This window comes from Pan paniscus, chromosome 1, assembly GCF_029289425.2.
Source record: "Pan paniscus chromosome 1, NHGRI_mPanPan1-v2.0_pri, whole genome shotgun sequence".
NCBI classification, from domain to species: domain Eukaryota; kingdom Metazoa; phylum Chordata; class Mammalia; order Primates; family Hominidae; genus Pan; species Pan paniscus.
The window spans coordinates 195,153,093-195,180,950 of NC_073249.2; the positions used below are offsets into that span (position 1 = coordinate 195,153,093).

At 54.9% G+C, this 27,858-nt stretch overlaps 1 protein-coding gene across 15 annotated transcripts in view; it reads left to right on the plus strand.

Moving 5' to 3' along the window:
- COL16A1 (collagen type XVI alpha 1 chain) overlaps positions 1-24,099 on the plus strand; it is a 51,805-nt gene extending 27,706 nt beyond the window's left edge. For 9 of the 15 annotated variants that reach the window (XM_034959958.3, XM_003828130.5, XM_034959966.3 and 6 more), the window contains 29 exons: positions 1,306-1,359; positions 1,578-1,610; positions 3,778-3,894; positions 3,981-4,022; positions 4,116-4,202; positions 4,959-5,003; positions 5,972-6,016; positions 7,764-7,817; positions 8,401-8,454; positions 8,991-9,044; positions 10,540-10,584; positions 10,686-10,739; positions 11,004-11,039; positions 11,388-11,450; positions 13,957-14,028; positions 14,230-14,283; positions 14,913-14,957; positions 15,159-15,203; positions 15,498-15,551; positions 15,979-16,032; positions 17,652-17,702; positions 18,039-18,128; positions 19,546-19,581; positions 20,168-20,212; positions 21,110-21,298; positions 21,739-21,805; positions 22,553-22,729; positions 22,928-23,005; positions 23,749-24,099. In XM_034959958.3, the coding sequence (XP_034815849.1) occupies positions 1,306-1,359; positions 1,578-1,610; positions 3,778-3,894; positions 3,981-4,022; positions 4,116-4,202; positions 4,959-5,003; positions 5,972-6,016; positions 7,764-7,817; positions 8,401-8,454; positions 8,991-9,044; positions 10,540-10,584; positions 10,686-10,739; positions 11,004-11,039; positions 11,388-11,450; positions 13,957-14,028; positions 14,230-14,283; positions 14,913-14,957; positions 15,159-15,203; positions 15,498-15,551; positions 15,979-16,032; positions 17,652-17,702; positions 18,039-18,128; positions 19,546-19,581; positions 20,168-20,212; positions 21,110-21,298; positions 21,739-21,805; positions 22,553-22,729; positions 22,928-23,005; positions 23,749-23,951 (2,043 nt within the window). In that variant the 3' untranslated portion in view covers positions 23,952-24,099. The remainder of the gene's footprint in view (positions 1-1,305; positions 1,360-1,577; positions 1,611-3,777; positions 3,895-3,980; positions 4,023-4,115; positions 4,203-4,958; positions 5,004-5,971; positions 6,017-7,763; positions 7,818-8,400; positions 8,455-8,990; positions 9,045-10,539; positions 10,585-10,685; positions 10,740-11,003; positions 11,040-11,387; positions 11,451-13,956; positions 14,029-14,229; positions 14,284-14,912; positions 14,958-15,158; positions 15,204-15,497; positions 15,552-15,978; positions 16,033-17,651; positions 17,703-18,038; positions 18,129-19,545; positions 19,582-20,167; positions 20,213-21,109; positions 21,299-21,738; positions 21,806-22,552; positions 22,730-22,927; positions 23,006-23,748) is intronic. The other 6 variants (XM_034959963.3, XM_034959976.3, XM_063593226.1 and 3 more) reach the window with 1 other exon arrangement.
- Positions 24,100-27,858: the final 3,759 nt, after the last annotated feature.

Sequence of the window (27,858 nt, forward strand, 5' to 3'; positions counted from 1 at the left end):
AACTATCCCTGTTTTATAGATAAGGCAACTGAGGCATAGAATTTTTTTCCCCCAAATAAATTGCCAAAAGTTATACAGGTAGTCAGAATTTTGTATCTAGATGAATCTGACTGGCAAGCACCCACCCTTGCTGTGTACATGAATGTTCTGGGGATGTCTGTTGAGGAATGATGCTAGAATTGTGGTTAAGAGAGGGGTTAGAAGCCAGTGATCCTTGCTCTGGACCTCAGCTCTGAGCCTTGCTCAACTTGTGACCTTTGGCAAGTTACTTACTCCTCTGGGTTTTTTTTTTTTTTTTGAGACGGAGTCTCCCTCTGTTGCCTAAAGTGTAGTGGCGTGATCTTGGCTCACTGCAACCTCCATCTCCCAGGTTCAAGTGATTCTCCTGTCTCAGCCTCCCGTGTATCTGGGACCACAGGCACACACCACCATGCCCTGCTAACTTTTGTGTTTTTAGAAGAGACGGGGTTTCGCCATGTTGGCCAGGCTGGTCTCGAATTCCCGGCCTCAGGTGATCCGCCCACCTCGGCCTCCCAAAGTGCTACGATTGCAGGTGCGAGTGACCTTGCCCAGCCTCCTCTGGGTTCTTTGTGCTATTTTTAAGATGGAGATAACAGCACCTAGTTCAACAAGATAACTGTGATGATTAAACGAGAAAATAGGCTGGGTGTGGTGGTTCACGCCTATAATTTCAACATTTTGAGAGGCTGAGCGGGGAGGATCACTTAAGCCCAGAAGTTTGAGACCAGCCTACCAGTGAGACCTGGTCTCTATAATAAACACAAAAGAATTAGCCAGGCATGGTGGTGAGCGCCTCTAGTCCCAGCTACTCAGGAGGCTGAGGTGGGAGAATCGCTTGAGCTGAGTTTGAGGCTACAGTGAGCTATAATTATGCCATTGCACTCCAGCCTGGGTGACAGAGTGAGACCCCGTCTCTAAAAAGAAAAAAAGAAAAAAGAAAAGGAAAGGAAAAAGAAAGAGAGAAAATATAGAAAAACGACTTAGAACAGAAATAAACAGTAGTTCCATGGAAGACCCTCTGCTCAATTTCTGACCTTCCTCTGATGTGGGGGGAAAACACTTGCTGTTGGACGGTTTGGGGGGTCGCTCTTCTGGGCCTCCCTGGCTTTCCCTATAAGGGTCGAGAGGCTTTTGAGCTAAGAATAGATGTCAGCCTTGTGCCAGCCAGGGCTCTCAGCTCTGCAGGACAAGGGGAAGAGGAGGCGGGGATGATGAGAAGGAAACAGGCTGACCAGCAGGCTAGAGAGATGGAGCCCACTCACTCGTGTCTCTTCTTGGCTACAGGGAGTGCCTGGAAACAACGGTTTGCCAGGACAGCCTGGGCTCACTGCGGAACTGGTGGGTACTGGCCAGGACTCCCTGTCCATGCCCCTTCCCTGCCCTTCCCAGGGCTGCTCAGGCTATGAAGCTGGCCCGGTAGCTGCAGTGGGGGTCCCTCTTCTCTCCCACTTCTGAGGCTGGAAGGTGCATGACGTGTCCCAAGGCTCTCCCTGATCCCATAAGTCTCCATGTTCCTTCCCCTCACCTGCTTGAGCCCACACATCTGTCTCTTGCAGGGATCCTTACCAATTGAACAGCACCTCCTTAAGGTAAGAGGGTACCCAGGAGGGAAGTGTGAGCTGGCGGGGGTGTCTCCTAAGGGGATTCTCTTAGTAAGTGCTCAGCTGTGTGGCACCTCGCAGAGAGAGCAGCAGTTTGCAGGGAATACGCGTTCCAAGCATCTGTCTAAGAGGGCCTAGCTGATGCCTGGCTTGTAACAGGCCCCCAGGCAACATTTGCTGAATGAGTGCTTAAAGGAATCCTGTGAAGGTGCCCACATGGCAGATGCTGTCGGCAGAACCCAGCCCTGAAGCCTGCCCACAGCAGCTGGCAATGAGACCCCGTAGCACCCGGGTCACACTGCGGCAGAGCCCAGCAGCTTCCAAAGCAAAGCAGAGGGGGTGAAAGTGCAGTGGTGGGGGGCTGTGAGATTGGGTGTGGCCTGGAAGAAAGCTTCAGCTGTTCTCTAGTCAATCCAGAAAGAATCCAGGGAGGAGATGGATTTGAGAAGCACTTCTGGTAGTCCAAGAAAGGGGACTTCGGACCTGGTCAGAGGGTCGGCCTGTGTCAGGGCCTGTACACAGCCTTAATGCTCTACCAGAGGGCTGTGGCCTGGGCCGGCTTCCCAAACTGAGCAGAAGTTCCTATTGGAATCAAGGGTCACATAGCCCATCTTTGCTTAGTCACCTCTAGAAACAAGAGCACAGTAATTCCCCAGGTTGCCTTCAGGTTTTTGAAGGAGGCCCTTATGTTCCTGGACTTTCTCTCCTCTAGCCCAGCATCCTCAGGGGTCTTTCCCATGTGTTGGCCTCCAGAGCCCCCCCCTCATCCTGGCCACCCTCTTCTGACACTGGCTAACTAGTGCCCTGGACATCCCGTGACCCCGATGGGCCTTGGTCAGGGCAGAGCATGGGGGCTGTCTACCCCTTCCCTGCTCTGAACGGCAGATTTCTCCAGAAGCAGCCAGAGGAGGTCGGGGTAACCTCTTGGCATCAGTTACATGTTGGATCACAGTGAGGTTGTGGCAACGAAACCCCCAGCTCTTCTCCCCTCTGCTTCTGTCAATGACTGGGCAGTGATCGTGTGACTCCAAATCCAGGATTTGACATTTCTCCTGTAACATTTCATCTGTTGGCTTCTTCATCAAGTGCTCTTCAGAGGATTCCAAATAGAAACTGCGCATAGTGTGGAGAAGGGGTCAGATGGCACCCCGGGGCATGCTGACCCAGAGCCCCAGCCACCACCTGCACCCATAGTCCAGGAAGCCTGGGGAGAGAGCACTGGCTGTGGCCTAGGACAGGCCCACGCCAATCCAGGCTCCCACTTTCCTTAGACAAGTCATGCCGCCTCTCTTGAGTGGGCTTTCCCATCTCCACAATGCTTATAAGATTCCCTGTCTCACTGAGCCGTCAAGATGGCATGTGATAATGTGCAGGGCTTATTATGTACAATGCCCAGCGTCATGGGTGCTGAGTAAATGCCAGTTGTTATTACTGGGCTTGGTGGTGAGCAGTGAAAGTGAGCAGGGGCTCCTGCCTGGGCGTCTGTGGACACGACACTGGCCACAAACAGGCTCCGGGCTCCTGAGTCCTCAGAAATTGCAGGCTGGTTTTCACTAGTGGGTTTGATTTTTCTGAGAAAAGGACCCATAGCTTCCATCAAACTCTCAGAGGGGTCTGTGACCCAAAGAAGGTTAAAGCCCTTCCTGTGGGGAAGACAATTCTGGTGGTGTGATCCGAGCCAGGAGCCCGTGAGCAATCTGAGATCTGTCCCAGGGGCTCCTGGGAAGGGCCTGGCTCCTCCCGCAGCTGTTCCTTTGCTCCCTTGGGCAGAGAAGCTGGCGTTCGGAGCCAGCCTTTCCAGCCTCGCTCCTCGTGGCTTGTCCTCGCAGTGGGTGCAGGTTGCAGGAACAGCCGGGACAGATGGTCCCTCTGCGGGCCCCTCGCCTCCACCCACACGCCTGTCTGGAAAGTGGCTTTGGCTTAGCTGTACCAGAGCTTCTTCCTGGAGGAAACTCAAAGCCAATTGTTGGGAGTGGGTCCCCCGAGGATGGAGCAAAGCTGCCGCAGGGATGCGGCTGGGGAGGGAGGGAGTGTGGGAGGAGGGAAGACGGCAGGGCAGGGAGCCCTGGCTCTGGGTTCTCACTGGGGCTCCCCAGTTGGCCCATCCTGCCCATCTCTGACCCAGGCCCCACTCCTCTCCCCACTCCCTGATCAGAGTATCTGCGGGGACTGTGTCCAGGGGCAGAGGGCCCACCCAGGGTACCTCGTGGAGAAGGGAGAGAAGGGAGACCAGGGCATCCCTGGTGTGCCAGGCCTCGACAACTGCGCCCAGGTAAGGGACTGGGCTTGGGGCTGCCCTATGCAGGAGGGCTCCCTGGCTGCCTCATCAGACAATGTGCCTCTCATTGTCCCTTGCAGTGCTTTTTGTCACTGGAGCGCCCAAGAGCCGAGGAGGCCCGGGTGAGTGCCTCGCCTTATCTCCCCCGACCATGCCCCATGCCCCACAGGGACAGGCCCTGACTGCTCACTATCACCGTCTCCATCCTTCTCCAGGGTGACAACAGTGAGGGAGATCCCGGCTGTGTTGGGAGCCCAGGCCTACCTGGTCCTCCGGGATTGCCAGGCCAGAGAGGAGAAGAGGTAAGACCAGGGATGAGGATTCATCCTCAAGGGAGCTGGGGCCCTGTCTGCCTTTGAGACCTCTTGGGGGCCTCCGAGGCCTCACCTGACATCAGCCCTTTACCACTCTGGGCTCATCTGCTCTCCTGGCACGTGGCTTCTCTGGGATACACAGGACCCAGGGTAGGACACACTCTTTCTCCCCAGTGCCCAGCTGCGTCCTCTGCCTGCAATGCTCTTCTCCAGGGCTTATTCCTGCACTCCTTCAGCTCGGCTCAAATGTCTCCTTCTCAGAGAGACCTCCCCTGACCACCCTCTTTAAAATTGAACTCCACACCAACCCCAGAGCCTCCAGTCCCCTTGGCCTGCATCATACTCATCACCATCCAACATCCTGCCTATTTACTTCATTCAGGAACATTCTACAGGTGTCAGCTCAACACCAGCTATGTGCCAGCTCCTGTTCTATTTGTTAGTGTCTGTCTCTCCCCTAGAATGTAACTGCTTTGAGGCAGGGGTTTTTATTTATTTTGTTTATGCTGTGATCCTAGCCCCTGGACTAATGCCTGGTACGTAATAGTTGCTTGTTAAATGTTTGTAGGATGAGCGAATGAGCCAAATGAAAGATTGTTCGAACATCAGCTAAGTGGTCCTGCTTGGACAGCAGCCACCCTCTGTTGACCTTGGCCCTGGCAAGCTGGGAGGAAGGCTGCTGGAATCCCAGGGGCTCTATGGGGCCTGGGCCTCTTCATCCATTTCCCTTGGCTTCCTTTGCAGGGTCCGCCTGGCATGAGGGGCTCCCCGGGTCCTCCAGGCCCTATCGTAAGTATCAGTGGTGCCCTGGCCTGCTTGAGAAGCTCTCAAAGGGGTCATTACACTCAGACACCATCCCGCGGCCTTGTCCCCAAAAGGCTGGGCAAGGCAGGAGAAGGGAACTTCCACTGCCCTCCCCATCCCTCTGCAGAGCATCTGCAGGGACTGTGCTCTCCTACCACCGAATGCCCTGGAACCGCCCTGCTCTGCCTACTGCCTGCGGTCCTGCTTAGGGAAGGTCCTCAGAGGCACATCTTTGCTTCCCTGTCCCCACCCTCTGCTGCGCTTTCCACAGTGGCCCCAGGCCGCCCTCGGCAGGGGGCCTAGGCTTCAGGCTCACAGCCTCCCAACCAGGGAAGCATGCGGCATGCTGGCCAGACCTCTCCATGCCCCTGTGACTCCAGTCCCCACAAGGGCTCGGGGCTAAGATGGAGCTGTCCTCCATTGCTCTGTAGGGCCATCTCTAGGGTAAATCTACAAAAACCAGACCAGGGTATCTACTCTGGAGTCCTCTGTGATGTTGACATGGCAGGAAAATAGAAGTGACTAGGAAAGATTGAAAGAACTGAAAATGCTTTCTCTGGAGAAGAAAATGGCTGGTGGGAGCTGTCTTAGAGCCAGGGAGCCCCCCACTCGGGGGACAGGTGGAGGTCGGGTGGCAGGCATGGTGGGCAAGGCTGAAAGAAATGGGCTTCTGCTGCAACCGGGTCTTCAGTTAGACTCCGGAAGACTCAGGAAGCCCTCTGACTCTGGAGCCATTCCGCATCTCCGTCAACGGAGGAGCCATTCTTCCCGGAGCCAAGGGGAGGAACAGTTGTCTTTTGAGCCAAGACTTTCAAGGAGTCTCTTTTCCACCTGCCTTGAAAATACTCCCATGACCTCCTCTCCCCATGACCCCCAAGCCCCAGACTGTGCCCTCCAGGCTGTCCCAGGGTTACTGTGCCTGTGAGATGTGACCTGCCTGTTTCTCCCACCAGGGCCCCCCAGGTTTTCCTGGTGCTGTTGGCTCCCCCGGATTGCCTGTAAGAACCTAGCGCTGCTCGACCTCCCCTCCCCCCCGTCAGCCAGGTCTCTGTGGCTTTTGCTTGTCTCCCTCCTGTCGTGCCTTCACCTCCGTCCTCCGTGTTTGTTGTCCCCCTTCAGGCACGGTAGCTAACGACACGGGTTCTCTGAGGTCCCGGCAGCTTGGACATCCTCCCAGTCTCTGACTCCTTTCCGTTTTCTCCTCTCCCTCCTCTCCTGCGTTCTTTCTCTCCTCTTCTCTCTCTTGCCCCGTTCTGTCTTCCTTCTCCATTTCTCGCACCATCTTGCAGCACTCCCCCAAGTCCTCCTGAGCTCGTGAACCTTCCTCTTAAGCTGGTGCCTCTAGGGGGCCCCTCCATTCCTGCCTTCTCACTCTGCCTCCTGCTTCTCACCACCTTCGGTGTTGCCTGAAGATTTGCTGAAAGTAGTTCTTGGGGCCCTGCCAGGCACCTGGCTCAGAGCCCAGCAGAGATGCCAAAGCTTTAGGGCTTCACATTGCAGGCTGGCACAGGTTTGCTGCCCTGCTGCTTGGCAGGGCTGTCCAGAGGCACCCAGGGATTTAAAGGCAGCCCTTCCTGCACCTTTTCCGTTGTCCTAGAGGAAACTCTCAGCTGCCTCCTCTTCCCTTCCTCTTCCTTGGCTCCAGTCCCAGTCTGCTCCAAGGCGGGGCATGTGATACCAGCCAGTTGGGTTTCTGGGTGTCATGCGGCCCTGCCCCTCTGTGCCCGGCACCTTGGCCGGCTCCTTCTGCCAGGTGTCGTTAATTGCTCTGCCTTCGTCGTCGTCACAGGTGTGTTTACATCACCCCCAGCCTCATTGTTGCTCCCTCCTGGGTCACGGAAACTAACCTCCTGTTTGTCAGGTTTCGTGTTCCTGGGGCCTGGCTCCTCTCCTCCCAGGCCTGGTGATGGAGGCTCAGGGAGCAGGGCCCCTCCTCGTCACAGTTCCATCTGTCCCCACGTCCTCATCTGTGGCCGGGCCTTGTCTGTTTCTGCTTGCTTGGGTGAAGGGGCCATCTGTCCGTCTAGCCATCTGTCTTGTGTCATGGAAAGGTTTGGGCGCCATCTCTTGAGGGGATGAGGGAGAAGGGGGCAGGAAAGGTGCCCTTAATGGCATGACACCTGCAAAGGCTGGGGTAAGGAATTAGGGGTGGGGGCTGTAGCTCTCGTGGAAAGTGACATGCCCTCTCACCCTACAAAGTGACAGGGACTGCTCTGGAGGCAGCCTTCCTGTGTCTCTCCCCTGCCTCCCTCCAAGAAAGTGATTTTTGCTTGGGGTGGGGGACTTGGACAGGTAAGTGTTGGGTATCTGATGATATGATACACTTTGGTGGCAGCATCCATCTGGGGTACCTCTCCTGACAGTTGCCCCTCAGAATAAGCACACATCTGATCCATCACCTTCCTAAAGGTGTATCCCAGTCAGTTACCATGGCAGGGCATACCAGTGACGGGCACCTGAGAGGTACCCTCCCAGAGTCACCTCTGCTGGAGGGCATATCTCTACAGTTATCTATCTTGAAGGGTATCCTCCTGAAAGGCACCCATATGTGGGGTTCACACCTCCACCAGTCATCCTGCTGGAGCACACCCATTACGGGTCACCTTGCTAGGGACACTACGAGAGCCACTATGGCCTCCATATTTGCCTGGAGTGGGAACAGAAGGCAGTGGGGCAGGGGGAAGGAGTCAGGGGCTGGGTGGGGACCGCCCGCTCCTGCAGTTTCTCATGATTTTTCTCTCCAAGGGCCTTCAAGGAGAGCGAGGTCTCACGGGCCTGACTGGAGATAAGGGGGAGCCGGTAAGAGGAAGCTGGCAGGGGCTGGAAAGGGCTGGAAAGGGAGGAAGAGCTGGGGAGGCAGAGCTTGGGCTCTGAAGGGTGGCTGCTGAGTGGAAGCTGGGAGGTGGACTCCTTGAGACTCTCTGCCCTTCTGCTGGGATTCCCTCAGTGTGAGGTTTCCACACTCCCCCAGGAGCAAAGGAGGCCGATCTCCATGTGCCCTGACTCCCTGCCAGAAGCACGCACAGCCCCTGTCCTCCAGCAGCGTCCCTGGGGGCTCCCCTCCCTCCCTCGGCTGTTGTCACTCAGCATCCCAGCCCACCCCCTCTTCCCTGGTCCTCATGCCTGCTCTGGGCTCCCTGCTCCGGCTCAGCTCTCAGGGTCTGGGCCAGGCTGGGGTTCGCCTCCCCAGCCCAGGTCTGTGGTGGTGGTCACGACCGAGGGGACCTGGGGCTTGGGGAGATGGCCCAGTGTGCAATGCTGGGGCAGGCTGGCACCTGCTAGATGGCAGCCCCAGAGGTTTTAGCTTTGGCCACCCTCTTACCCAGTGAGGGGAGAACAGAAATGTTGGGGGGCTATCCATCATGTCTGCCTTTCTTTGCAGGGTCCTCCAGGGCAACCAGGTTACCCAGGTGCCACGGGCCCCCCAGGACTGCCTGTGAGTAAGGGGACCCTTGCTGGGGAGTGGGTGCCAGGTACCAGAGGTTTGGGCTGGTGGTCAGGACACAGCCAGGCTGGGCAACCCTCGGCGGGCTCCCCATTACTGGGCATTTCAGCCTCCTCCTTTGCCTAAAGTCCATGCAGCCCCCTCTCCCCATTGTAGGCCCCCTTGGCAGTGTGGATTGGTCCCACCACTCTGCTCAGGCCTGACTCTCAGAGCACTCTGCCAGGCCTAGACACAGCAAGAACTGAGATCTGCCTCCTGGGGGTGAGGGGTTTGGGAGATTAGAGAGACAGCTTAGAGGTGCCACCCCCACAGAAGCTGCTGGGTGAGTGTGTCCTCCTTTCCACTGGGGGCTTGGGGGGCACGGTGGCAGATGGGAGGCACGGCAGCTTTGGAGCACCCAGCGGTCCTCCCAGTGCCATCCCCCCAGAGCCAGTCTGGGTGCCAGCTGCAGTCTCCGCTCCTCGCATTAGTGCCGTGATGGACTAATTCTGTGGGGCTAATTCCACTGTCTCTTTGCCACTTGTCAGGGCATCAAGGGGGAGCGTGGCTACACCGGGTCAGCGGGAGAGAAAGGAGAGCCGGTGAGTCCCAGCGGCGCGGGGGTGGGTGCAGGGCTGCACGTGGAGCCACACAGTCTCGGGCTGGAGACTTGGCAGCAGCCTGTGAAGGGGAGGATCGTGACCCCTGCTGCCCCCCCGCCCCCAAGCCTGCAGCACAGGCTGGGTGCTGCGGAGGTGGAGGCTGTGAGGAGAATCCCCGCAGGGCTGCCAAGGGGAGGGGGCCAGGAGGCAGCCGCAGAAGCACTCCTCCACCTCCTACAAAGGAGGACCTGGGATTATAGACCCCCAGTGGACCCCAGCTCCCCAGAGCCACCCTCCAGAGCCAAGGCCTGCCAGGCCCCACGTTGAGCACAGGAGTTGGGCTGTGACCAGATGAGGACACTGGGGCCCCCAGAGTGACAAAGCTGAGACTCACCCAGGCTCCCGAAGCTAGTGAGTGAGTTAGTGGTGGAACCTGGGCTTGAACACACATCTATCTGGTGACAAACCTCACAAACCTCAGATCTAGGATCAGCCAAACTGGGACTGCAGCCTTACAGATTCACCAATTTCAGTGAGGCCCCAGTGGGATTCAGCAAACTCCATCAGGCATTTACTCAGTAATAGATATTTCTCAGGGGCCTGTGGGGTGCCAGGCTCCCCTCTGAGGATGTCTCCATGAACAGAGCAGGCAGTTGCCCTCTTGCCCTGCCATGGGGGAGGCAGCTGCCAGATGAATAAACAAGTGCCTAGGAACGATGAGGTCTGGGACTCATGGAGGAAATGGGACAGGGGAAGGGGCTGGAGAGGTGTTTGGGCACCATCGAAGCGGAGGGGCAGGAAGGCCTCTCTGAGCAGGTGGCATTTGAGCTGAGAGCTGACTAGCAGGAGGGAGGGATCCCTGTGGCTGTCTGTACTGGGGAATTCCAGAGGGAGAGGCTGGGTGGGGCACTGCAGGAACAGCTTCCAGCCATCAGATGATTTGGCAAGGGTTCAGGGGACCTAGGAAGGGGGGAAGGGGGCATTCTAGGTAGAAGAGAAAGCTGTGCTAAGGGTGCAAAGGCCTGGGGGTGTGAGGGTATACAGTGTGTCAGAGAACAGCAGTCTGACTGAGCAAGGCGGAAGATGAGAAGGAGAGAGGGAGGAGAAGTGGGAAAGGGTGGCTGGTGCCAGATCACAGGCTGCCTCAAAGACCAGCGTTGGTGGAAAGTGTGCGCCCCACTCAGAGGCAGAGGGAGCCGCATAAGGTGTTTGAGCAAGAGAGTGACATAATCAGAGCTATGCTGGAGGAGAAGAGGGCAGCCATTTGCTGGCTGGCTTGGAGTGAGCCAGGAGGTGGCAGGACGAGTTAGGAGGCTGGTTCAGTAGCTCGGGCAAGAGCAGGGAAGCCTGAGCAGATCAGGCAGAGGGGGCCTGCCAGCCCAGGGGCCTCCCAGCACATGCCACCTCTGTTCTGGGCAGTCCCCTGTCACATCCCCCTACCTCATCCTTCACCTCCCCAGGAGGAGTGACTGATTCTGTTCCTTTGTGTCCTTAGGGCCCCCCAGGATCTGAAGGCCTCCCAGGCCCCCCAGGCCCAGTGGTGAGTGAAGGAGGGCATGGGGAGATGTGGTCCTGGTCTTGTCCTGGGGTCTGAGGGCAGGAAGATTAGGTTTCGGCTGCATTGTTCTCTGTGGGTGACAGGGTCCCAGAGGAGAGCGAGGACCCCAAGGTAACTCCGGTGAGAAGGGCGACCAGGTGAGTGATGACTGGGACCCGGCTGCAGGGAGGCAGGGAAGGAGCTGGGTCCCTGGTGATCACCAGCTCTAGTCTCCCCACCCTACCTGTCCTTGGGTTGTGACCTACCTCATGCCCAGAGCCTCACCTGCCAGCCATGGTGGGCAGAGGGGAGGGCAAAGCCCATGGGTTTGAGGGTGCCCCCCCCCGTCACTCTTTCCACCTGGGCAGCCAGGCAGGAGAGAGGGGGTGGCACAGCACACTGCCCCTTGCTTCTCACCCTAGGGATTTCAAGGCCAGCCAGGCTTTCCGGGCCCACCGGTGAGTGAAGAAGACACAAAGCCAGCTCTGTCTGATGTGGTCTCATCGGGAGGGGCAGGCCTGACCAGGCCGGGCTGGGGGAGGATGGTCCTGGGGAGAAGAGGGGAGAGGCAGGGGAGAACGGCCTGGGCGGCCAGGCCTGATTCCAGGAACCAGGACCTGGAGAGCCCAGCCTCTTGTGTGGGCCCCAGCCCAGCAGGCCAGGCAGACGTAATGCTCCCAAGTGGTGCTTCTAGGAAGTCAAAATGAATTGCATTAACAACAGTGCATCACGCACAGGAAGAATAAAGAAGGGGAGCTCCCCCTCCAGCCCCACTTTCATTCCTGCCTGCCCCTTTGTTGATACAGGGTCCCCCTGGATTCCCAGGCAAAGTTGGATCACCTGGCCCACCTGGCCCTCAAGCAGAGAAGGTGAGCAGGACCCTGGGTTGGCAAAGTCACAGATCTGAGCCATGCAGCTCCCATGCCCCTGTCCCACCCCTAGCATCAGGCTTTCAGGAAATTCCAAGACTGACCCAGTTGCACTGAGGCTGGGAAAAGAGGCCTCCAGGATGGGCCCAGTGACTACTGGAGGCCGTCAGGCTTGCAGTGGACCAGTGGGCTCCTCGGGATGTCTGCTTGGCCCAGGATGCCTGCGGCCTCTGTGCAGCCCAGGCCCTTGTCTGCTGTGATGGGGGGAAAGGCAGGGAGGTAGGTAGGGAGGAGGCAGGGGGTCTGATGGAGGAGTAGAATGTGATAGGCAGCCCAGGCCACCTTCGTCTCCTGGGCGGGAGGATAAGCGAGGAGCTGAGAGAAGGGGGAAGCGCGTCCTGAAGGAGGACACCAACGTGGAAGGGGAATGGGCTCCTCCTGGGTAGCCGTGCTCCAGTTGTCCCCAAGGGCCCAGAGAGGGCAGGGGTGGCCCGTGTCCTGCCTGGTGACAAGGGTTGGGGGAGCAGCAGTTGGCGGAGCTCCTATGCTGGCTGCTCTTGACTTTGGCTTGATAAATGCTGGAGACATGGCTCTGCCTTGGCTTGGGGCTGACATCCCTGTCTCGGCCCAACCTCTGGGCTCCCTAGATGTGCTCAGTGGGTGGTGTAAGAAGCCCAAAGATTGACTTCTGAGCTTGGGGTCGGGGGACCTGGGTTCAGAGGGACAGGCAGGAGCCTCTTTCCCCTGAGCCTTGTGGAGAGCCTCTTTCCCCTGAGAGCACACGCATGAACGTCTCACTGTGCAGGTGAGGAAACTGACACCCATAAGGCTCGGGGCAGCCCAGAGGCACACAGTGGTGTTAGCAGCAGAACTGAGACTTCCTTCCCAGCTCCAGGAGGACCCGGGCCCCTCACTACCTCCCCAGAGCCCATGCTGATCAGCCATGCTTGGGACAGTGGTGGTTGCTAGCCCCCTTCCCCTTCCCCCTCCCCTTCCCCTTCACCTTCACCTTCCTTCCCCTCCCCAGGACCTGAGTGGCAGCCCCTGCTCTCCTTAGGCTGGTCATTGCAGAGAATCCCAAACCTCTGGCCAGTGGTTCTTCATCCCAACTGCCAGTGGGGGCCAACATTGGTTGGGGCTCTGCTGACCCCTCCTGGTGGCTGGTGGCATTACAGAGCCCCCGAGTTCTTTTTCCCCTTTGCTGGGTCTCTCTAGCGGGATTCCTTCCCTTGACCACCCTACAGCCACTGATCCAGGGCAGCCACCCTCTCCACGCTGGGAGAATGCAGCCACCTTCCCCACTATGCTGCTTGCCTCCCCCCGCCTTTTCTGGTAAACATTCCAATCCATGCATCAGTTCTCATCACTCTTCTGCTTTGAACATTCAATGGCTCCCCAGTGCCTGTAGCAGGGGTTTTCAGACTTTATTTTGTAGTCCCAGAGTCTTTTTATCACATAAAAGCAAATGTAAAAACCTCAATCTATAAAACAAATACAAGCAGAGATTCCCTGGCTAAGACAACGGTGGGGGTCCTAGAGTCCCTCTCTCCAGTCCCCACTTCATGCCCCCAGCTTCCAGGCTCCCCCAGAAGCCCCAGCGCTCTGAGAAGTACAGCTTAAAAACCACTGACTGTTCGATAAAGTTTAGCACAGCGTTCAGGGCCCCCACTCATCATGGTGACTCTTCCAGCCTCTTCTGCCTGCCGGCCCATCCCACAGGCTCCCCCAGACGCCCTGGCCAGGCCAGGCATGTGCCCACTTGCAAGTCTTTATCCTTCTCTTAGGTTCCCTCTGGCATGCACTTTTCTCCTTCACCTGCCCAATCCCAGACATCCTCAGAGTCTAGCATCTGGTGACACTTCTGTGACACTTTCCCTGATCCCCAGCCAGAGGGAACTGCTCCCCGCTCCTGAGCTCCCTGAGCCCCTTTCCACACAGAACACTTGGACTGTTGTATTGCCCCTGGTTGTGTTGGGCCCATGACCCTCACTGGACTGTGAGCTCCTTGAGGACAGGGGCACCCACTTTTTCATCTTGGGGAATCAGAGCCCACATGGTGCTGCGTGCGCTGTTGAGGCCTCTGTGCAGCCCGGGCCCATGTCTGCTGGGATGGGGGGAAAGGTAGGGAGGTAGGTGGGGAGGAGGCAGGGGGTCTGATGGAGTAGAATACAACAGGCAGCTTTCACAGTGGATTGAAGCTGTGCTTTCAGTTCAGCACATGCTACTGAGCCCCTGCCATGCCAGCCCCTGGGTCAGCACTGGAGAAGATGCCCTGTCCCTTCCTCATGGGGCAGCAAGGAAAGGGGATGCTTTGCAGATGAAGACAGATCCTCCTGGGGAGGCGACGTGTGGCACATATGCAGTTAGACAGGGACAGATTGGGCCCAGAAGCCAGCTGTCCTGTTTCCAGCAGTCACCAGGACCCTTGACCCAGGGCCTGGTCTCCACGGGTGGGGCAAAGCCCTGCTGACTTTATTGTGGGGCGGGGGGGGGCACTGGTTTCCAGGGCAGCGAAGGGATTCGAGGCCCATCAGGCCTGCCTGGCTCCCCTGGGCCACCGGGACCTCCTGGGATTCAGGTGAGTGTGTGCCCTTTCAGCGTGGCAGACGTGTGCGATGCATGCACATGTGTGTGGTGCATGTGTGTGTGTGCACCTGTGTGTGTGTGTGCTGGGGTGGGAGTCAGGGGAGGGGTGGAGAGAATTGAGGGGTTGGGCCAGGCCTCCCACCTCCTAGGGCTCCCGCACCAGCATGTAGAAATGCCTCTTTCCTGTTTCCAGGGCCCCGCCGGTCTGGATGGTTTGGATGGGAAGGACGGCAAGCCTGGTTTGAGGGTGAGATGATGGGCTGGGAGGGCAGGCATCCCTTCCTCTCCTTTTTGCCAGAGGAGCCAAAGTCAAGGGAACCCTGATGGAAAGAACCGAAGTATCCCCGTCTTTGTCAGGGGGCACCCATGCCCTCCCTCGGTCTGTCTCCCTCTACCCCAGCTCCCCGATGGCACCACAGCCCCTTGGCTTCCCAGTTCTCCTAGTGGCCTTAAGCAGGTTAGGCGAGCTAGGTCTCACCAAAGGCAGGATGGTGAAGGCACTATGTATGCAGAAACTCAAGACAGCTGAGGAAACCAGGCTGGGCTTCAGGAAGAATCAGGGTGTGGACATGGAAGGACTTGAGCAAGCCCTGGCTCCTTGGGTTTTGCTGGGGAATCTGAAAGGGCTGGGGCCACAGGACAGGGTAGAACATCAAAGTCAACCCCCTTATATATCCCAAAGAAGGAAAGCTAAGGCCCGGAGAGGGGCTGGAAGTCACTGAGGATCCACAGCCAGTCAGAGGCTGAGCCAGGCTTGGATTCTTCCCTCCATCTTAGGATAGCTGGGGAGGGCTGGAGAGAGGGGAGGACAGAGGTATGAGTTGGATACAAGCTGGGCAAAACTCTTGTCTCAATCCTCCTCGTCTCTTTCCCTAGGGGGATCCTGGTCCTGCTGGCCCCCCTGGACTCATGGGACCACCGGTAAGTTGAGCTGCAGGAAGGAGTTGGAAGCTGCGAAGTTGCAGCTTCTGCCTGGGTGGCTGCAACAGCTCAAATCCAGATCCTCTGTGGACCGTGTTATGACTTTGGATTGGTTTGAATTGTTTGAACTGAGGAAGGAGGAGTGGGAAGAGGCCCCCAGCTGACATGAGGGACATGAGAACTCCCTGCTTTTTCTTTCAGGGCTTTAAGGGGAAAACAGGACATCCTGGCCTCCCAGGACCTAAGGTAAGGGCTGGTGACCTCTGCCAAGCAGGTTATCTCTGCTCTCCTGAAGGCTTGCCCCCAGGCATACATGGCAGCCTATCCTGGGCAGAGAGGCCATCCCAGCATCAGAGCCTCCTGGGGCCACTGGTGCCTGGCAGACTGGGTCAGGACTTCTCTGTCTACCAGCTGGAGGGCATCAGAGGGCCTCTGGCCAAAGCTGGGGCAGGTGGCAGGGTCCCTCTGATGTGAGGTTGACTTGGGGTAGGGATGTCAAGTGAAGGTCTGGTAAGCTCCAGCTGCTCCTCTCTCTTCTAGGGTGACTGTGGCAAACCAGGTCCCCCTGGCAGCACTGGCCGGCCTGGCGCAGAGGTGAGGGCCAGGGATCCACATGGCTGCCTTCAGTTTGCCTTCAGACTCTGCAGAGTCTGGGATGCAGCCGCTTCTTCCTGCTCACTGGCAAAGTGGCTGCTTTCTGTCCTCAGCCTTCTGGGAGGGGTGTCACCCAACACTGCACGTCTTGAACTTTCTCCCTCCTATTAAGGGTTGTAACTGGTTCTGCTCCCTGGAGGTTACTGGGTCACCAACCTAAAAAGGCAGGGCCTGGCCTGCTCAGGCTGAGGATCCGCCTTCTCTACCTAACTCTCCGGGAAACTTGGGTCTGGAGGCTGGGAATTGGCCCAGCTCCTTTGGCCATTGGCGTTACCATGTATTCTGCCCAGCCCCCTCCCATCCGACAGCCACATGGTGCAAGCAAGTCAGTTTCAGTGTCATTTTTTCCTTTTTCTGGCTCCTGCAGGGTGAACCTGGTGCCACGGGACCCCAGGGAAGACCCGGTCCCCCGGGACACGTTGTGAGTTGAACCACTTTTGTCTCTGTCTCCATACGAGTTAGCATTTTGGCGGGTGGTTGGTGGCGCATAGGCTGTCATGACCTGAGAGAACTTGCCATAGGGGCTGCCCCAGCCGTGGGAGCACTGGGGCCACTCCTTCTGTGGTTTCCAGGCTTTTCGTTATTTTCTTATTTTCTGGGCACATTCAAGTTCACTTATCAGATGGAGGTCATTCAGTCAACAAATAATCGTGGAGCCCCTGCGCCATGCCAGGCTTGGGGGACTTGCTGATGAGCTGGATTGGGGTTGGGGAGACAGAGTGACAGAAAGAGAAGAACCAGGGGTGACTCCTGCATTTGACTTGGGCAACTGGGTAAATAGGTGGTGTGTTTCCCAAGATGGGGTGACTTGGAGAGGACATTTATCAAGCAACAATGAATTTCCTGTCTACTTTACTCATCACTAACATAGATGACTGCCAGGCAGTGCCTTTGATCAGTGTGATGGCACTGAGCTGATGGGACTCCAGAGAAAAGCGAAGATACTGGCATTTTGTTGCAGCCCTGTTGTGGCTGGCTGCATAATAATTTCCAGGAGGCTTTTGGAAATGTTAAAAATAGTTCATGACCAAAAAAAAAAAAAAAAAAGAAGAACTCTCAGGCCCCCATCACTATTTTTATGCATCTCAAGGGGTCCAGAGGCCCTGGATTGGGAATGCCATATCAAGCCTGGTTCCCCCTCACATTACAGATGACAGGGGGAGGTGCACTCAGAAGCGTGGCCCCATTGGAGACTCAGTAGGGCTGAGGTCGAGGGGGTGCAGGGTTCCGCCTCTCTCTTCCGTGTGTCCAGCCCCTTCGTCTTGCAGTGTGGCAGTCTCTGCGCTGGACACTTCCACCCCAGGAGACTGGAGATGAATAGAACAGAGGCTATGGCTCTGGAACGTGCCACCTGGGGGTGTTGAGGGAAGCACTATAAGAGAGACCCAAGTGCCCCGGGGGTTCAGAGAAGGTGTCACTCTGATCAGGGAGGTGACCTTTTGCACCACAGAGGCATGGATGTAGGCATCAGAGCTAGGGAAGGGCATTTCAGACGCAGCCCTAGTGCAGCAGCAGGGACTGTCTGGGTGTTGGAGTCCCGTGCGCTCCAGTGTTGGCCAGCAAGTGTTAGCTCCTTGTCACTGTGGATGTCGGGGTCAGTGCCAAGCCCCTGCCCCTCACCCCCTGCTACACGGACCCCCAGCTTCTGGTCTTCCCTCCTCCACAGAACAGCAGGAAGTGGACTGCCTTTAGGGAAGCAAGGGTCTCAGTAGCCACCTAGGCCAGGGAGTAACTCCCCCAGGCCTTTGTCCTCTGCACTTGGCCTCTGGCCATGGCTTTCAGATCATCCCCCTCAGCACAGCCCCAGATGCTCTGCTCAGCCTGGGTTGGAGGGAGGGTCCTGTGTGCCCAGGACCCCCAGGCCTCAGCTCTGGGCGCAAATCTTGTCAGAAGCTCAAGTGCAAGACCAGAGCGAAGGAAGGTTTCCAGAGGAAATGGAGCTGCTGAAGTTTAGAGCTTGTTTCTGCTGTCAGGCCCTGTGCCTCCCAGGGGTCTTACTATTAGAACCTGTTTCTATCCCACTGACTCATCTCTCTTTAGGGGCCACCAGGGCCTCCAGGTCAGCCAGGACCAGCTGGGATCTCTGCAGTGGTGAGTAACATGCTCCACTCCTTCCTCCCTCCCAGGAGTTTTGCCCTGCTTGACTGTGGGCTCCATTCAGAGGAAGCTGGGGGGATGGAGAACAGTTTGTCTCATCCCCTCCTTCCCTGGTGTCAGCCTCTCCTGCCTCCAAAGATCTCGCCTTCCAGGATGTGGCAGAGGGCTTTGGAGAGGGCTGGAGGTCATCTCAGAGTCCTGCTGCAAGTTCAGGCAGTGCCACCTCTCCCTGTAGTCCCTGGCACACGATGGAGTGTCTGTCTCTGGCTACACGGGAGTCCTCTTTGCCTGCTTTCCTCCCCTCTCACTGTCCCCCTTCCTATTCTCTAGGGTCTGAAAGGAGACCGAGGAGCCACCGGAGAAAGGGGCCTTGCAGGCCTCCCAGGCCAGCCCGGCCCCCCTGGACACCCTGGCCCCCCAGTAAGATCCCACATTCTACAGCATAGCCCAGGGGGAAAGAGTCAATTGGCTCAAGGCCTGTTGAGCACAGCACAACATATCTGGGGTCTCTAAGGAAGGAGAGGCTGTCAGCATGGCAGGATGGCAGCGTGGCATTCGGGCCTGAGGATCATGCTGAATTTGGAAGGATAGGCCCTGCAGTGCTGTGCCAGGCTGCACATGAGGTCACTGCCCATGACGGTGCCTCAGCATCAACCTTCTGCAGACCCCTTGGCTATGTGTCCCTGTTCTGCCTCTTCCCCTTCCCCAGGGGAGCTTGTCGGTAACCACAGAAAATCTTGCTAAATGTCAGGAACCAGAAATGCAGTGCTGTTACTGTAACTTCCTGAGGTCCTCGGAAACCAGGACTTGGTCTCAGCTCACGTTTAACACTAAGAGCGCTGATATATCGGTCACCAATGTGTGCCGAATGGTGGACTAAGTGCTTGCTGTGCATTTTATCTTAATCTGTGCCGCAGCCCCATTTAGTGGATCTGATTGTCCCCATTTTACAGATGAGGAAACGGGGGCTCCGCAAGGTTAGGCAGGTTGCTCGGAGTCACATAGCTAGTGAGTGGAAGAGCTCTGACTTGATCCCAGCCTGCCTGATTCCAGAACTCATGTCCTTAGCCACTCTGCAAATCTACCTCTCTCAAAAGTTCCAGACAGGTGAACCCTAACAGGTGCAACTGATTGCCAGGGTCAGGGATGAAGTCTCCTGGGAGAGCAGAGGCAGGGACCCAGGTCTCCTGGGACCCATCAGGATGCTTTCCATCAACGCAGACTTTTTCTGTGGGGCAGCAGCAGTGACCGTGGGGCTGGTGGCCTGGGCTGGGGTGTTTGACTCCAGTCAGCCCATCTGCCAGGCGGGCCCAGTCTCACCATGCCTATTCGCTCTGATTCCTGCCAAGGACCCTGCCTCCCTCCTTGCAGGCTCAGGAGCCTCCATGGCCCCTGGATGAATCTCCCACTTGCCTAGCAATCAGAGTCCTCTTCCCCAGCAGCCACCAGAAGAGAGGCTGCCTTGCTGGTCTCAGGGAGGGGGCCGGCTCAGGCTGTTCATGTGTTCATTCAGCAAACGTTTAACATAGATTCAGAGCCAGGGAGTGTGCAAGGTGCCAGGATCCAAGCACACAGCAAGGCAGGCACGGTCTGTTCTTCCCTTGTAAAGCTCTTGTAGACGGGGGCTGGGAGCTGTTGGGGCTCTGGGATCACGCTGGAGTATGGGGTGGGGGTCTAAGTTTCCACGGCCTGTGCCCAGATTGTCAGAGGGTGAGGGCTGGAGGATCGTGGCCTCTGGGTGGAACAGGGGGCTGGGCTTGCCCCATGTACAAAGTGAGGCATCTGACACCAAACTGGGTTGGAGCTCCTCATGTCTCCATTGCTCTCTACTCCCCAGGGCGAACCTGGTACGGATGGTGCAGCTGGCAAAGAGGTACAGTTGTACTGGTCTTCTCTGTTTCCTTGGGGGTGCTTCTCGCTCCTCGCCTTGCCCTGACCCCTCTTCATTTTTTTCAGTAAACATTCCTTCTATGTACGGGCTGTCTCTGGAAATTGTTAACCCTGTTGTCCTGGGGAGAGGAATTAGAGACTTGAGGCCAAGGATGGGAGTGAGATTTGTTTTACCTTTTTTTTTTTTTTTAAACCCTGTACCTGGTCAAAAAGAAACAACAACAACAACAATAATAATGATAATAATAAATTCCAAACAAACATCTCCTGGGTACCAGGTCTTTCCAGGCCCCCCAGTATGCCACAGACTGGCCCTCTCATTCTGACTTCTCACCTCTCTTCATCTGTGATGGGGGCCCAGCCAACATGCTTAAACAAGGCCATGCCCCAGAGGACATTATTTTCCCTTCCAGCTGGGCAGGGAGGCTGCGCTCCTTTCTCACACAGAGCCAGGCTGGACACACCTGGGGGCCTCAGGCTGTGGAAGGGGCCTCTTCACTGCACCTCCCTCCCCAGGGAGCCTCAGAGATGCTGCCTGGACTTCACCTCTGACTTTTGCTTTCCTCTAGGGACCCCCTGGAAAGCAGGGATTCTATGGACCTCCTGGTCCCAAGGTGAGTGGGCACTGGCTGGGCTTGAGAGGAGAAGCTCACGAGTGGATGAAGCCCAGCTGCAAGTTACGGCTTTAGCCACAGAGAGGAGACACAGGAAGGCCAGTGGGCAGGGGGAAAAAATGCAGAACTTGGAGCAGGATAGTGTCTGAAAATTTCTCACATGGGGTCATTAGCTGTGGTTGGGGGGAAGGAAATCTCCAGTTCATTTACTCACTGATTGACTGATTGATTCATTCATTGTTTCCATTTCCCGAGCACTCCCTTGCTCCTGCTCACATTCCAGGCCCTTGTCCTGGCCTCAGGTAAACAGAGGTCCCTGAACAATAGGTGCTCACAATAGACCAGTCACACTTACACTAGGGATTGGCAAGTTTTCCAGAAGACATGAGACATAGCGCTGTGGGATGAGAGGGAGGAGCACCCAACCCAGCCTGGGGAGTTGGAGAGGCTGCGGAAAGAACAGGAACACTTCAGCTCAGGAGGGGTGCACTGGATAGAGAGAGATGAGGGGAAGGGCATTCAGGACCATAACAACATGGCAGAATCAGAGAATCATCACCAGTGAGGTCTGGTGGGAGGCAGAGGGTGGGGAGAGGAGGCTGAGGAAGGAACGATCAGGACCACATAATGAATGGCCTTGCATGCCCGGCCAACGAATGAGTGCTTTATCCTGAGGACATTTGGGAGCCATCAGAATTTCTAAGCAGGGAGTAACACCAGGAGAACTGTCTTCTAGAAGGACCACTCTGGGGCAGTGAGGTGGAGTGACCTGTCAGGATGCTGTGGCCACAGTCTAGAGGGAGACGCTGGGGGCCTGGTGGGAGGGTGGAGAGAAAAGAGCAGATTGGTGAGACATCATGATATAAATTTGACAGCACTAAGTATCTATCTTTGTAGGGTGATCCAGGAGCTGCAGGACAGAAGGGCCAGGCAGGAGAGAAGGGGAGAGCCGGCATGCCTGGTGGACCTGGCAAGAGTGGTTCCATGGGGCCTGTTGGGCCACCGGGCCCTGCAGGAGAGAGAGGCCACCCTGGAGCTCCGGGGCCTTCGGGGAGCCCTGGCTTGCCTGGTGTGCCTGGCTCCATGGTAAGGGGGAATGCTGGCAGCTGTGGGCACTGTCCCATAGAGCAGGCATGTGGGGTGGAGCTCGGATCATCTTCCAAGCTCCTGCTGACATTCTGTGGGAAACAGCCTGGCTCCCACAGAGGGCAGCTCTTAACTGTGTGCGGAAGGGTGGGGATGATAGGACCCTCTCCCCAGAAAAATGCACTTAAGCACAAAATGTTTTGTATCATATCTGGGTGGTTAGGACTTTGGATTGAGAATCTACGGAGGTTGCTGTGAGCCAAGATCGCGCCACTGCACTCCAGTCTGGGTGACAAAGTGAGACTCTGTCTCAGAAAAAAAAAAAAAAAATCTGTGGGAGGCTCCTGGGACCTTTGCCTTCCTCCCCATCCTTTATTTCCATAGGGGAAAATGCCAGGCTTGGAAGTATAATTGAGGCAGGTTTTCTTCTCTTTCTTCAGGGAGACATGGTGAATTATGATGAAATCAAGAGGTTCATCAGACAAGAGATCATTAAAATGTTTGATGGTAACTGGCAGCCAGCTGGGTGGCAGTGGGTGCTGCCTGCCCTTCCTTGTGACTTCTCTGCCCTGCCTTGGCCTCTTTCTCCTTAAAGCTCAATGTCCTCCTGCTCTCACCCTCCACACACTCACAGGCCTGGGGTTGACAGGCAGATGTTCAATTATCCTTCAGACCTTCCTTGTCACCTGTTCTGTTCAGAGATAAAATGATTCCCTCCCGCATTCCCCGAGCCCCCACTTGAGCAAAGGAGACAGACAAGAAAATTGGTATTAAACGAGTCTGCCTGAAGTGAGCTCTAAATACAGGGGCGAGCGGCACTGTAAGATGGCTGGGGTGGTTTATTTGAAGTGTTTTTTTCTGTTCATTTGTTCATCCAACATTGATGTGCCAGGGACTGGGGAAAACGCAGGCCCTGTCCTGAAAGGGCTGGACGTCTTGCTTGGGAAGCAGACCTTGAATGCCAAGCAAGGAATGCGGACTTTATTCTGAAGCCAGCGGTGAACTAATGAGGGGTGTTGGAGCAGAGATGCCATAGTCAGATCTGGGCTTTGGAAGGATCTCCATGGGGAGCGATGTGGAGGCCAGGACGTGGGACCCCCTTGCGAGACCCACCCCCATACTCCTTGCCCTGACATCCCTGTGAAGGAAGGCTGCTGTGGACTTCATGCTGGTGGCTTATATGCAGCATCTGCAGTCATTCTGAGTCCCTGGGGGACCCTCTGACCTGTCCCTGTCCTTGTCCTTTTTTTACAGAGAGAATGGCTTACTACACCTCCAGGATGCAGTTCCCCATGGAGATGGCGGCAGCTCCGGGACGACCAGGGCCTCCAGGGAAGGATGGTGCTCCGGGCAGGCCAGGTGCTCCAGGGTCACCTGGGCTCCCTGGTCAGATTGGCAGAGAAGGACGGCAGGGCTTGCCAGGAGTAAGAGGTAGCTCTGCCCTACAGTTCCCAAGGGACACATGTAGTTCTTTGGGGCAGGCCTAAGTATTCCATGAGGTCTGTTGTGAATATGGGATGTGTGTGTGTGTGTGTGTGTGTGTGTGTGTGTGTGTGTGTTTCAAGTAATCTGACTGGCTGTGTCATTTTTCTGCTCAGGGATAGGACTTACTTATTTCTTTTGTTCCAGGACTGCCTGGTACCAAAGGTGAAAAAGGAGACATTGGTATTGGCATTGCAGGAGAAAATGGTCTTCCCGGCCCCCCAGGTAGGAAATACCACCATTTGAGACCATGAATCCAGAGCAGCAGAGACCCCTTTTCTTTCTGTTTCTTCTATGACACAGCTGTGTCAAACTCCAAATAACAACAGGCCAGTCAACCACATTTATAGGAATGCCACTGTGTGCAAGACACTCTGCCAGGGCCTGTGGGGATGTGGGGGCGGAAGACTCAGTACCTGTCCTTAAGTCCTAAACTGGGCTAGCATGATGCAGTAGGAGAGAGCTGCATGGAGGTGGGGATGAGGAACTCGAGTTCAAGTTCTACTCAGCACCTCACTGGCTGTACACCTTGAAGAGGCCACTTAAGCCCTTTGGAAGTGCTCTCTACGATGAATGTTTGGCTATATAGCCTGAAAGAGAATGGCCAAAGCCTGATGACCTGGCTCTGAGACCCAGCATCACAACTTACCAGAGGTGCAACCTCTCTGAGCCTGTGTCCTCATCTACAAAATTAGACAATAGCTTCTTTCTCAGGAAACTGTGCAGATTCAATGAATAATGCATCAAAAGCACTCAGCCCTGTGCCTGGCACATGGAAGTTCTAAATAAAACTTGCCAGCAGTATTGTTATTGTTAAATCAACGTGAGGCTCGGACTAGGTCTTCATGAAAACGTGGTAACTTGAGAAACAGTCATCAAATGTAAGGTATTATTTGATGCCATTATGGCTTCTTTTCCCTTATGATCTGGGTCTTCTGATTTTCCCTCTGTGGCCCTTCCCTCCCTAGGTCCTCAAGGTCCTCCAGGCTATGGCAAGATGGGTGCAACAGGACCAATGGGCCAGCAAGGCATCCCTGGCATCCCTGGGCCCCCGGGTCCCATGGGCCAGCCAGGCAAGGCTGGCCACTGTAATCCCTCTGACTGCTTTGGGGCCATGCCGATGGAGCAGCAGTACCCACCCATGAAAACCATGAAGGGGCCTTTTGGCTGAAATTCCCCACCTGCCTTTGGATGAAGGACTCCGTTGGGAATAAATGGCCAAAGCTTATAGGACTCTGTGACAGGTTGTGAATGTTTTTGTTGTTGTTGTTGTTTTTAATTGCTGTTAATATTTTTTAAGTAATAAAGAAACAAAACTATCTGCCTTTCCCTTCCAGTGGGTTCCTCTGGTGCTGCAGCCAGAGCTCCCTGTTGCCCTCCTTTTCCCGTTTAGTCCCAGGATCAAAAAAGGGCATTTTGGGTACAGGGGCATATACCTGTAATCCTAGCTATTCAAGGGGCTGAGGTGGGAGGATCGCCTGAGCCCAGGAGTTTGAGACCAGTCTAAGCAACATAATGAGACTCAGTCTCCGAAAAATAAAAATTAAAAAATAAAGGGTATTTCCCTCCTTGCCTGTGGTCAGCCAGTGGTGCTGTGAGATTCTGCTGGATGGGGGCAGCTGATGACCCTTTGCTCCTCGGGATCTTGTGCCCTGTTCTTCATGCCTACGTCTCTTGAGTTAGAGAAGGAGCATCACGCAGCCTCTTCTCTCAAGTGAACCAAAGCACGTTGGAAGGTCCCACTTCCTGCTTTAAAGGTCCCTCCCTATTTGATTCCCTAAAGAAACCCGTGTTCAGTACCCCACCCACTCTTTGCCCATCCACTTCACCTTGTCAGTGTGACCCAGAGCCGCTCCGGGTTGCACCCTGGGAAAATGCCACCCGGTGCTGAGGTGTGTTCATCTGCCTGGAAGCCCTTCCAAGCATGCAGGCACTTCTTGATGCTCCAGTAATTCTGTGATTAGAATACCTGTGCAAACAGGAGAGAAGACAGGCTCCAGCTCTGTCCTAGGCAGCCAGGGAATGCTTCTCTGGGAAATGAGATGGAACCTTCTGCCTGTACCAATGCATGGTCACTAGCTCTCTATAAGTGCTTCCAGCAATGACTTTCTGGAGGGCGAATAACATCTCCTGTTTTTCTTCATTATTCTAATATACGTGGTACTTTTCCTGTACATCTTAGCCTAGGCCTTTAGAAACAGCCAGGTTGTATCAGTACAAAGAGTTCATGGGCAAGCCACGAGCAGATCTAAGCTCACGGTCCTCAAAGTCCACTGGGAGTTTGGTGATCTATCTGTTGTGTCCTTCTCCCTATGTAAAAAAGGCTAGGAAGGGGAAAAAAAAAAGACAGTGAATTGAATATTATAGAAACATTCTCTCTTGAGCTTCTTCCTTCTCTACTTTTTAGATCTCTTGTCCTGATGGGCTGGCTGCCCTGTGAGAAAGCAACAAGGCACTTCCAGGGGGATTTCCAAAGAAAGCTTTTTCACTGGCCCCAGCTATCTGGAAGGTTTATTCAAGTTGGATACACTTCAAAGGACTCACAGAGCAGGCTCAGAAATGTACCCAAAGTCTAGATGCTTATCCAAACTGCCTGAAGCCTTCAAACCGGCTGTCAAATCTCTGCAGAGCTGGTATTTCTAGCACATTTCTGAAAATTCCCTTCTCTAGTTGGGTCCCAAATACCAGGAGACCAGCCTATTGATGGCTTTTCAGAACCTTTGCCCTATTTTTTTTTTTCCTGCCAGGAGCAAAGGTGTGCTGGTGGCCAGAAGAATGAAATCAGACTCCTGAGCATGCCCGAGTGTCTCATGTGATGTTTTTAGATAAAGGAGGCGCTGATTCTTTTTTCATCCCTCCCCAGCTATTCTCAGTTAACCCTGGTTCTAACATAAAACATTAAAAAGCAAAGGCATCATTTTTGTACTGAAGTAGCAGCCAGGTTTTGGACAGTGGAAGAGGACAGATGTTAAAGCACTCCCATTGGAAGGCCAGCTTCCTCTTTCAGCCTAGTCTGCCGAGTACTAGCTGATGATAGGCCTTCTGATGAGGAGCATGTTGGCGCTGGCAGAAAGAAAGAGACGCAAGGACCAGCTGTGGAATTGAGCAGGTTGGCTTTGAAGGCCAGAGGGGAAAAACTGCTATGAGGAAACATCCAACTCACCCCCTTTAAGGGTCACCAGGGAATTGATCCTTATAGAGTAAATGATGCCTTCTTCACTTTTCTTCCTGAGTCAAATTCATGCTACTCTTAAGGGATTCTACGACAGGCTAGGTTTAAGCTTTCATGATTTGAATGCATGTCTCCCCGGAGTTTGAAATCGCTGTATTTTCTTGGACCATGAAGAACCAGATGGAAAGCTGAATTTTATAGTCTCTTCTGTTACTGTGGTCAGCAAAAAATCCATGGATCTTGCTCATCAGTTCAGGAGCTGGGTAAGCTGAAGAGAAAGCAAGGAGGGGCATGTGTCGTCCATTCCTCTTAGGCAGCTTTTGCACGTTCCAACCCCATTATCCTTCTGTCTTCATTTCTTAACCTACTCCAGGCTTTCCAGGCAGCACACAGATCATTCAGATTGGAAAAGTCTAACTTGATGAGTCCATTCCTCTTCCTACTTTGTCCCAGGGACTGTACTAGGCTCTGGGGATCCCAAGGCAAACTAGACAGATATGGTCCCTGCTCCCACAGCATCCACAGGGAGAGCAGACAGTTAAACAAGCACCTACAATAAAGTGGGATGATAGGGCAGTGCCAGGTACAGGGGAGTGCACAGCTGGGGAACCTAACCATGTCTAGACGAAGAGATGGATTCAGGCAGAGGGAACAGCACGTGCCAAGGCCCAGAAATGACTGGGTGCAGCAGGCTGAGTGACGGGAGACAGGACAGTGTGATTGGATTTTGGAGCATGAGCAGGGAAGACAGTTGGAAGCCACTGGTGGGTTTCTCACAAAGGTGTGTCAAGTCAGGTTTGCCGAGTGGGGAGTTCGCTGATGGCAGTGTGAAGGATGGGACTGGAGGGTCCTTAATTTGAGAAACCCTCTGCTCAATAAGATGGAGAAAAGGCTGCTGTGTATTTATTCTGCAGAGAAAAATCTAAACTTTGATGCTTCTGGAATTTAAATCTTCATTTTTTGTCATAATATTTTCCTCTGTCACTCAAATTCAACAGGATCTAATTAGACTCTTTCTTCATCTGGGGTCTGTTAACCCCTTTACAAGACTAGATTTTTTTTTTTTTTGGAGGTGGGGGGACGGAGTCTCACTCTGTCACTCAGGCTGGAGTGCAGTGGTGCGATCTTGGCTCACTCAACCTCCACCTCCCGGGTTCAAGTGATTCTCCTGCCTCAGCCTCTGGAGTAGCTGGGACTACAGGCACAAGCCACCATGCCCAGCTAATTTTTGTATTTTTAGTAGAGACAGAGTTTCACCATGTTGGTTAGGCTGGTCTTGAACTCCTGACCTCAGGTGATCTGCCTGCCTCGGCCTCCCAAAGTGCTGGGATTATAGATGTGAGCCACCGTGCCCGGCCATGGATTTTTTTTTTTTTTTTTTTGGTGCTGGAGATCCCAAAGGACTAGATCTTTTTTGTGGCTGTCCTGAACAGTTTATGGGAATAGACGATGTCAATGTACTCTCCTTATGATCCCATAATGGAAGGGGAGAGTGGCCAAATTGCCACGTCTGCTGTTCTCATTCCTCTGTTGCTTCTGTGGAAAGTTGCAAATCATCCTCTGATCCACAGCATCCAACTGGAATTTAAATTTCAGAACTGGATCTAGTTGGAATCAAAGAGAATTAATTGCATAATAATTAGATTGGTGTTGGTATTCCTTCTCAGTAAGCCTTACAGAAGCTTGGTGCGAGCCAAGTGGCTCCTGGGAGGCTGTGTCTCTAGGGGAGGCAGTATTTTCCAGTGGATGGGCTTTTCATTACCAAGCTCTGCCTCACCTCTAATGGGTCAACCGCAGGGCTTCCACGAACTCAGGAAAGTGCTCTGTGTTCTAAAAAAAGTCTGGAATCCATGCTTTCCCCTTGGGCTACAAGTGAAACAATAACAGGAACTTCTCCACCCACCTC